Genomic DNA, 10,420 nt, shown 5'->3' on the forward strand with positions numbered 1-10,420 from the left:
TGCCTCTCACCAGGCAGGAGGAGATCTGCAGTGTAAGCGGCCGACAAAGACATACACAATCTCCCCGCTGTCTGTCCCCTGGCTCGTCTCCCGCACCTTCTGTTCTAGGGAAACCGAATGCGTCTTTAAGAGAGGATTAAAGAACCTTACCTGTGGGGGGAAGGGGGGCATTTAGGGGTAACCAGGCCAGCAGAGGGGGGTAGTTAGGAGTGACCAGACCAGCAGAGGGGGGAAGTTTGTGGCAATTAGGCTGGCAGGAGGAGCAGTGAGGGGTGACTAGGCCAGCGGGGAGGGCAGTTATGAGCGACCAGGCGGCAGAGTAGGGCAATTAGGGGCGAAAAGGCAGGCAGGCAGGTGAACGATTAGGAGCCAGTGGTCCAGGATTGTGAGAAGGATGTCCCCAAAGAGGTCTGGATTAGAGAGGGTGCAGGCTGGGCTGAGGAGATCCCCCCCCCCCCATGCACGAATTTTGTGCACTGGGCCTCTAGTAGACAAATAACACACTATCAGAAAGAGAAATTAAGAAAACAATCCCATTTATAACTGCATCAAAAAGAAGAAAATACTTAGGAATAAGTTTAACCAAGGAAGCCCTGCCTGGTGTAGCTCAGTTGGCTGAGCTTCATCCCACAAACTGAGAGGTCACTGTTCTATACCTGGTCAGGGCACATGCCAGGGTTGTGGGATGTGAGATTGATACTCAGCAGGGGATGTGCAGGAGGCAGTTGACTAATGGGTTCTCTCATCAATGTTTTTATCTCCCTCTCCCTTCCTCTCTCTTTCTAAAAAAAAATCAATAAAAACATTTTTTAAAAATGCTAACCAAGGATGAAAAAGACTTATACTGGGAAAACTATAAGACATCGATTAAAGAAATTGAACAAGAAACAAATAAATGGAAGGATATACCATGCTCCTATATAGGAAGAATTAACATCATTAAACTGTCCATACTATCCAAAGCATTCTACAGACTCAATGCAATCCCTATTAAAATACCAATGGTATTTTCACAGAACTAGAACAAACAATTGTAAAATTTATATGGTTCTACAAAAGACCCCAAATAGCCAAAGAAATCTTGAGAAAAGATGAACATAGCTGGAGGTATCACACTCCCTGATTTCAAATATACTACAGAATTATAGTAATCAAACAGTATGGTACTGACACAAAAACAAATACATAGTTCAATGGAACAGAGTGGAGAGCCAAGAAATAAACCCACTCTTATCAGGTCAATTAATCTCCAATAAAGAATGCAAGAACATACAACGTGATAAAGATAGTCTCTTCAATAAATGGTGTTGGGAAGACTGGACACATACATGCAAAAAGATTAAACTAGACCACTTTCTTACACCTCATACGAACATGAACTCAAAATAAATTAAAGATTTAAATGTAAGACTTGCCACTATAAAACCCCTATGAGAAAACATAGATTCTTTGACATTGATCATAGCAGTATTTTGTTGGCTATGTCTCCTCGGGCAGACATAACAAAAGGAAAAAAAAGGGGGTTGGGGGAACTTGCCCTAGACAGTAGCTCAGTTGGTTGGAGCATCATGCCTTACACCAAAAGTTTGTGGTTTTCATCCTTGGTCAGGGCCCCTGGTTGGGGCACATACAGGAGCCAACCAATCCATGTATCCACGTTTCCTTTCTCTCTCTCTCTCTCTCTCTCTCTCTCTCTCTCTCTCTCTCTCTCCCTCCCCCCTTCCTCTCTCTCTAAAATCAATAAGCATGTCCTTGCGTGAGGATTAAAAAAAAGAAAGAGAGCTCGGCTGGTGTTGCTCTGTGGTTAAGTGTCAAACTATGAACCAGGAGGTCATGGTTCAATTCCGGGTAATAGCACAACCCCGGATTGTGGGCTCAATCCCCAATGCCTGGGTTTTGGGCCTCTTCCCCAGTAGGGGGCATGCAGGAGACATTGGATCAATGTTCTCTCTCATCATTGATGTTTCTATCTCTCTTCCCTCTTTGAAATCAATAAAAATATATTTTTTCAAAAAGGACTCCATCAAAACAAACCCCCCAAAATAAAATAAAAATAAAATAGGGACTCCATCAAACTTAGAAGCTTTTGCACATCGAAGAAAACCATCAATAAGATGAAAATGCAACCTGCTGAATGGGATATTATTTGCAAATGACAACTCCAATAAGGGGTTAATATACAAAATATATAAAGAATTCATACAACCCAACATGAAAAGACAACCAATCCAATTTAAAAATGGGCTGAGGACCTGAATGGACATTTTTCCAAAGAAGACATACAGACGTCCAACAGATACATAAAAAGATGCTCAACATCACTAATCACCAGGAAAATGCAAACCAAAACCACAACACATCACACCTGTCAGAATGGCTGTTACCAAAAGACAATAACAAGTGTGGGAGAGGCTGTAGAGAAAAGGGAACCCTCGTGCACTGTTGGTGGGAATGCATATTGGTACGGTCACTATGGAGAATAATATAAAGATTCCTCAAAGAATTAAAGTGAAACTATCATATGACCTGGCAATTCTATTGGGTATTTATGTAAAGAAAATGAAAACACTAATGTGAAAAGATACATACATCATATGTGCATTGTAGCATTATTTACAACTAGAGGCCCGGTGCATGAAATTCGTGCACTGTGGGGGGGGGGGTCCCTCAGCCCAGCCTGCACCCTCTCCAATTGGCTGTGGACACTGTCATCTTTGAGGGTGGGTCAGTCAATTAGCATATTCCCTCTTTGTTAGATAGGATTTTTTCTTTAATATATTGGACACTGTGCCTGCCATGGTCTTGACAAACCAGTAAAAATGCAAACCCAAACTAAAAGTGTCATAAAATAAACTCCTTAAACAGGAATTTCATGAGACCTTGGAAAGGTGATTTCATGTGGTTGTTTCCTCCTTTTTTCCTTCTCTTTCTTTTTCTTGATGTTTCATCTTTTGTCCTTTCTTTCTTTTCTCCTTTTATCCCTTTTCTCTCCTCTCTTTATCTTAACTTTTCTGTTGGTAGACTCGTCAGTACTTGAATCTGTCTCACTTCCAGAAGACGAAGAAGAGGGAAACACGCTGTCATCTGAAGAAAAAGATGACCTATGTTGGGATTGGTGGTGTTTCTGGTTTTGCTCTTTTCCCGTTTGTTGTCATTCCTGCCGGCCCGGCATCTTCGGGACGTGTGCGTGGGCACTTCTTATTCGTGTCTACAAACCCTGCCTGCCTTGGTGAAAACTGTAGGGAAAGGCCTTCCCGGGTGGGCTCAAGCCCGGCCCGAGGTGCTGAGGAACCAGGGCGGGGAGCGCCCGCCACTGTCACTGCGGAGCCCGACCTCCTGACCGCAGGGTGCTCTCTAGTAATGTAACTGCAATGTCGCAGTTTGCCTTCAGAAATTAGTTGTAAGTTACTTCCCATGTGAAACCCGACCTCAGACATTTCCTTTGTGGTTTCTGAAGTTTTTAAACAAAACCCATTGACCTCCCTAACCCGGTCACAAGTTTCTGACCAATGGGAGAGGTTTGCTGAGTAGCATCGCCCAGATACCCGCCTTGGTCCCCCCCCCCCCATCACTCGGCTGGGGGCGAGGGAAGTCCTGAGGCTGACTCCCCGAGGCTGCTGCTGGGGCAGGATCACTCGCTGGGAAGAGCAAGGTTCAGAGGCTGAGAACTGAGGCTGCTGCTGGGAGGGGACCACTCTGTGGGGGCGAAGATGCTTCCATAGGCTGAGACCCTGAGGCTGCAGGTGTGTGGGGGGATCACTCCATTGGGAGCCAGGTGCAAGGTTGGAGGCTGAGACCCTGAGGCTGTGGTGGGAGTGGCTTGCCCAGTCCTGCTAGGGTAAGTCCCTGTGTTGAAGGGGCAGAAAGATTTTGGTCAAATAAGCCCTCAGAGGCAGTTCTTCGGACTGCCCATTAGGACCATGTTGTCATCTTTATAGAAAGAAACGTGGCTGCGGCTTCTGGGGCAGAACCAGGCTGGGCTGGTTCATGTCACAGGCATGGCTGTCTTGGAGGCGGCAGCTTCCTGTGGCTGCTTCCGGTTCTGTGGTGCTGGGTGCCCCCGCAGGTAACATGGGGTGAGTTAGGGTGGGGTGGGGGGGGGTTGTCGCTAGGCAGACTCTCCCTGGTCAGCTCCTTCGGGGGTCCCGCCTGAGGTCCTCAGGCACCTGTACCTTAACAGTCCCCAACACTAAGCTTTCCTTTGTGGAATTGTAGGAATTAATTAAACCGATTTTTGAAAATTTCTAAGAAATTGCAAGAGACCAGAATAGCCAAAACAATACTGAAAAGGAAGAACAAAGTTGGAGGATCTTATGCGGATTAAGGAGGCTCCATGAACTAAGGGCCTCTGTACATGAGATACCTCCTCCTCCAAAGGAATTTGATTTTTTGTTTTTTTATAAAGGGTCAGGAGGGCCTCTGGGCAGCATTCCGCCAGGCCACTCACTGCCCGCTCTCAGCAGCCGCCCCCCAGGACTGGGGGACTCCGGCGGAGCTGAGAGGACTGGGTGCTGCCATCTTTTTGACAGAGTGATGGTTAATTTGCATATTAGCCTTTCATTAGATAGGATAGCCAAGAAAGCCAGTCAACCTAGGTGCCTATCAATAGACGAATGGATGAAGAAGGTGTGGTGCATACATACGATGGAATATTACTCAGACATGAAAAAATTAAAACCTGCCCTGGCTGGTTTGGCTCAGTAGATAGAGCATCGGCCTACAAATGAAGGGGCCCAGCTTCAATACTGGTCAAAGGCACATGCCCGGGTTGTGGGCTACATCTCCAGGGGATTTGTCAGGAGGCAGCCAAGCAATGATCCTCTCTCATCATTGATGTTTCTATCTCTCTTTCCCTCTCCCTTCCTCTCTGAAATCAATAAAAAATACATTTTTTTAAAATTAAATCTTGCCATTTGAGGCAGCATGGATGTAAAATATTATGTTTCTTGACATAAATCGGACAAAGAAAGACAAATACCATATGATTTCACTTACATGGAAAATCTAAAACACAAAACAAAGTGAAACAGTGCCGGAAGCCAATGCCAGCATGTCAGCAGAACTGAATCATCTGGAGATGGCTGAGGGCATTTCCCCAAACCTGAGAAGGATGATTGTGGCTGCCAGACAGCTAAGGGCATCTTAATCTGCATGTTATTGCCTCCTACTGGCCAAACACCTGAACAGCAGAAGGCAATTTTCCCCAATCTGACAAGGGATTGTGTACAGGAAACCCTACCCTTTGATGTGTATATCTACCTGGCCTCAGGACAAATTGTGTAAATAAAGAGTAAGGGGTCCTGAGACAAGGAGAACTTAGTTCCCTTAGCTAAGTCTTCTCTGACTCCCCAACATGCCTTTCAAAATTATATTTCGTCTCTGGCCTCTCTATTAAGTTACACACAGCCCTTCTCCAGATTCCTGAACCCTTCTAGATGCTGGAATAAGACCCCCGGCAAAACAGAAACAAACACATAGATACAGAGAATAAATGCACGGTTGCCTCGAGGGAGAGGTAGGGAGGGATGGGAAGGGGAAGGGACTGACCACAGGCTGCCAGCTATACAGCGAGTCATGGGGTGTGACATGCGGCGTTGGGGAGATGGTCAGTAACTCTAATGACCATGTGCGGTGACGGATCCACTTCTTGTGGTGACCACTCTGTAAGGTATATGTGTTCAATCACTACGTCATACACCAGAAACTAACATAATACTGTTTGTCAATTATAATTAAACATTAATTAACTAAAAAATAAAATAGCTGCCCCGATTATACTTTTTTAAAAAAAGAGTGAATGGCCAGCACCACTGGAGGGCCCCTCCTTCCCCATTTGCCTCCGGACAGGGAAGGTTTAAGGGGAACAGAGACCTGGGTGGCAGGGCCAGGGAAATGCCTGGCTAAAGGTGCAGGAACTCAGAAAAGCTACAGCCCTGCGGCCTGGACACTGGGAGCTGGCTATGGGCTGGGCACTGGGATCTGCGTGAGGGCTGGGCACTGGGAGCTGGGTGAGGGCTGGACACTGGGAGCTGGCTGAGGCCTGGACACTGGGAGCTGGCTGAGGCCTGGACACTGGGAGCTGGCTGAGGGCTGGGCACTGGGAGCTGGCTGAGGGCTGGGCACTGGGAGCTGGCTGAGGGCTGGGCACTGGGAGCTGGCTGAGGGCTGGACACTGGGAGCTGGCTATGGGCTGGGCACTGGGAGCTGGCTGAGGGCTGGACACTGGGAGCTGGCTGAGGGCTGGACACTGGGAGCTGGCTGAGGCCTGGACACTGGGAGCTGGCTGAGGCCTGGACACTGGGAGCTGGCTGAGGGCTGGACACTGGAGCTGCCTGAGGGCTGGGCACTGGGAGCTGGCTGAGGGCTGGACACTGGGAGCTGGCTGAGGGCTGGGCACTGGGAGCTGGCTGAGGCCTGGACACTGGGAGCTGGCTGAGGGCTGGGCACTGGGAGCTGGCTGAGGGCTGGACACTCTGGCTGGCTGAGCGGCTGGACACTCGGACTGGCTGAGCGGCTGCAGGTTGTGTGGAGGATGATGAGGAACCCAGGCAGGGAGGTGTCATGGAAAATATTTTGAGGCAGAACTGATTCTATGAGCCCCAGGTCATCAAAAGAGGGGACGGTCAGGAGAGCCCGGGGAAGGAGCAGCAACAGGCCCACGCGCAGGGGCAGTGAGGACAGAGATGAAGCAACAAGCACCACCAGCTTCCTCCCTCCTGAGGCCTCTCAACTCAAACAGGCAGACAACACCCCAGTGAGCGGCCCCTTTGACTGGAGCCTCATCCCATGTCCAACAAGGAGGCAGTTCCCTTCCCTGTGAGGGCACATCCCAGTGCAGGTTCCATCCCTGGTGGGTCCCATGCGGGAGGCAACTGATCAATGTTCCTCTCTCTCCCTTCTTCTCCCTCTGAAGTCCATAAACATAGCCTTGGGTGAGGACTAAAGAAATGCCTGTGGCTCTCTACATAACAACATAAACAAAAAATCAATATAATTAAAAAGAAGAAAGACAGCAATTGTGGAGTCACAGAGGCCTTGGGAAGAAAAGCAGGGACGGGGGCCTCTGAGCCCCAAGAGGACAGGATGGCCTCCCTCCCGTGAGGGGACGGAGGGGACTGTGATGGCCCCTCATTGCCATGAGCACAGTTAACTGTGACCCCCACTTCGAGGAGACAGAGACCAGCGTCCAGGCCCCGCCTACCATCCAGGGCTTTGCAGACCTGTGGTCAGGAGCCCAGCCAGCTGTGGGGTGAGAGGGGCGTGAGCTCCAGGTGCTGGCAGTGAGGAGACCCCCACGCAGCACCTCCCCCCCACAGAGCCTGACCCGCGTGCAGATGCCCTAGCTGGTCCCTGTGGCCTCGGCACCCAGCTCCGCCCAGAGCCTGTCTCCTGTGGCCATGGGGGAGCCAGGTGGAGGTCCTCCATAGTGGGTCTGAGCACCAGGGACACCAGCTTGCAGAGAATGAAGAACCTGCCTGCTTTGCGGACTTTGAATGTGGAAATGACCTGGAACTTTCTGTCAGGAGAACAGGAAGGGGAGGGGCATTGCCTCCCAGTCCCTTAGGAAGCCTGGGGCAGGCCCTCCTCCCTCATGTCCTGGGAAGGATCCTGCAGTGACATCAACCCCTGGGAGAGCCCAGAGCCCTACTGGTCGCCCCCCTAGCTCTGCCTCACCAGCACCTCCCCCTGCAGGCAGGGCTGGCACCAAGGAAAATACCAGGCAGAGGGGGAGATGCTGAGCCCGTGGCCATGAGATGCAGCCTGCACCCTCCAAGGAGCTCTGACCCTGGGGACCAGAGTCATGCAGGGCGCGGTGGAGGCGGGGCCTGCGCCAGGATGGCTGCTCCTGTAGGACCCGGGGCCTCCCCCTCCCTCCAGATCGCTGCCCCCAAGAAGCTCAACTCTATCCTCCACCAGAAGGACCTGCAGGGTCAGCAAGAGGACCAATGAGGCAGCGCAGGCTTCTGGCCAAGCTGTGGCCTTCGTCCCCTGACAAGGCCCTAAAGGACACATCCCTACAGTGAACTGGAGAGGAACGAAAGAGTGTCCACCCAGTTCGCAGGTCTTGGACATGAAAGCCGCCTCCAGGGCGCCAGGCGCTGGGCTTCCTGGGCAGGAGCTGCTCACTGGGTGCAGAGGAGGAAGCAGGCAAGTGGCTGAGTCCACACACCCCTCCCCGCCCCCCAAAGCACTTTGACAAACAAGGGTGGGTTCCCAGTGCTGAGACCTTTCCCCCCACCACCACCCATACCTCCCCACCCCCAGAAGGCTTCCAGAACCAAGGAAGGGCAGTGGGTGAGGAGGCAACTACCCAGGGCTAACTCCCAGCTCCGGATCGAGAGTCAGCCAGCAACGCATGAAGAGCCCAGGCAAGAGGTGCAGCACCAGGTGACCTCACACGGGAGCCAAGGTGGGCAGTGGACTGAGTACTAGTTTGGTGATGGGGTGTCCTCGGAGGTCGGGTACCTGTGACTGGGATGTGTCTTGGACAGAAGGCGAGTGTGGAGTTCTGATCTGTGGTTCTGTTCTCCTGCAAGGGAAGCGGCCAGAGAAGGACGAAGTGGATCTCAGGGAGTGCGAGACATCGCCAATATGGGGGACTGAGCACATAGTCACAAGGGATCTTGGGTTGTGCAATAAATCCCCAATACGGAGGTTGAGCACATAGACACAAAGGACCTGCCGAGGATGGAACCAGAAATTCTCGGCCAGGGAATGCTCTCCCCAAATAGCCCACTGGGAGATGCTGAGGTTCTGGGAAGGGCAGTCCTTGATCCAGCAACAGGAGACATTGCTCTGCTCAGTGGTTTTCTTAATGCAGGACCTTCTGTGTCTGTGGGTCATGCCCGCTCATATGAGTGTTTCTGTTGATGTTTTGTGTCTCTTTGTTGTTTGGTTTAATTTGTCTAAAGATGGGGCACGTCCGGGTCTGGGGATCCCAGCTACTCTGGCGAGGCTGACCACCTGGCAGAGACTGCAGGATCATCTCAGCAGCTGCTGAGAATTCTTCATCTTGGGGAGCTTCCTGCTTTCCCTCCCAGGGTGGCAGCCGCCAGAAACTCTTAGCTAGTGAGAAGTTTTTGTCTGTGTCTGTAATGTAATTTTGGTTACTGACTTCTATCTTTTGGGGACTTAGTTTGCTGGGGACAAAGATGACACAGGAGAGTAGGGATCACAGGCAGGGGAAGTCAGCAACATGGGCTGGGGTGGGACTCCATTGTTTGGGCAGCAAGGTTAATGTCTCCATGATAATGGATGGTTCTTGAGTGAGAATGGACCACATTCCAAGTTTGACTCCCAGATCCAAGGTTGAATCCCAGGTCCCAGGGACGTGTAACTTAATATTTTGAGCTTGCTGAGTTAAATGGTAAAAAAATATTGAGTATCAAAGTATTTTTAAATAATGGAATACTGAAATATAAATCTCAGTATGCCTCATGTGGAGAATCTAGAACAGTGGTTCTCAACCTCCCTTAATAAAGTTCCTCATATTGTGGTGACCCCCAATTTCATTGTTACAAATTGAAAATAATTAAAGCATAGTGATTAATCACAAAAACAATATGTAATTATATATGTGTTTTCCAATGGTCTTAGGTGACCCCTGTGAAAGGATTGTTTGACCCCCAAAGCAGTCGCGACACACAGGTTGAGAACCGCTGATCTAGAGGATGGATTGGAATCTGATAATGAATAAGTATTGTATTATTTTTTTAAATCTGAATATATTGCTAATCTGAGGAATGTTAATTCTAACTAATTGGATGAATAGAATAGGAAACTGAGGTGGTTAAACAACAATTTGGAGTTATCTAGTATATCCTATCGTCCCTAAACCAAGGACACTTAAGAGTAAATGATTTGCATTTTACCTCCCTAACCATAGGACAAATAGCTTATGTCAATGTACTGAGGGAGACAGATATATGCATAACCCATGAACACTGACAGTAGTCAGTGAAGGCCAGGTATGGGGGGCAGGGCTAGGTAGAGGGGTCAATGTGGGGTGGGGAGGAGAGTATATATATATTAGAGGCCCAGTGCATAAAATTTGTGCACGGGGCCGGTGGGATAGAGGAGGTAGGGGGTTGTCCCTCAGCCAAGCCTGCACCGTCTCACAATCTGGGACTGCTGGCTCCTAACCACTTCCTGCCTGCCTGCCTGATTGCCTCTAACCACTTTTGTCTGCCAGCCTGATGGCCCCCTAACCGCTCCCCTGCTGGCCTGATTGACACCTAACTGCTCCCCTGCTGGCCTGATCACCCCCAACTGCCCTCCACTGCTGACTTGTTCACCCCTAACTGCCCCCCCGCCCCTGCAGGCCCAGTCCCTCCCAACTGCCCTCCCCTGACGATCTGGTTGCCCCCAACTGCCCTCCCCTGCCAGCCATCTTGTGAGGACATGGGGGGCCATCCTGTGA

At 50.1% G+C, this 10,420-nt stretch overlaps 1 protein-coding gene across 1 annotated transcript in view; it reads left to right on the forward strand.

The window, feature by feature from the left end:
• The window catches only part of LOC102434058 (DLA class II histocompatibility antigen, DR-1 beta chain-like), a gene marked incomplete at its 5' end in the record, with an annotated part of 17,328 nt that extends 9,378 nt beyond the window's left edge, over positions 1 to 7,950 (forward strand). Inside the window, one exon of the mRNA XM_023747348.1 lies at positions 7,879 to 7,950. Within this exon, the coding sequence (XP_023603116.1) occupies positions 7,879 to 7,950 (72 nt within the window). The remainder of the gene's footprint in view (positions 1 to 7,878) is intronic.
• Positions 7,951 to 10,420: the final 2,470 nt, after the last annotated feature.

This window comes from Myotis lucifugus, unplaced genomic scaffold (assembly GCF_000147115.1).
Source record: "Myotis lucifugus unplaced genomic scaffold, Myoluc2.0 scaffold_844, whole genome shotgun sequence".
NCBI lineage: Eukaryota > Metazoa > Chordata > Mammalia > Chiroptera > Vespertilionidae > Myotis > Myotis lucifugus.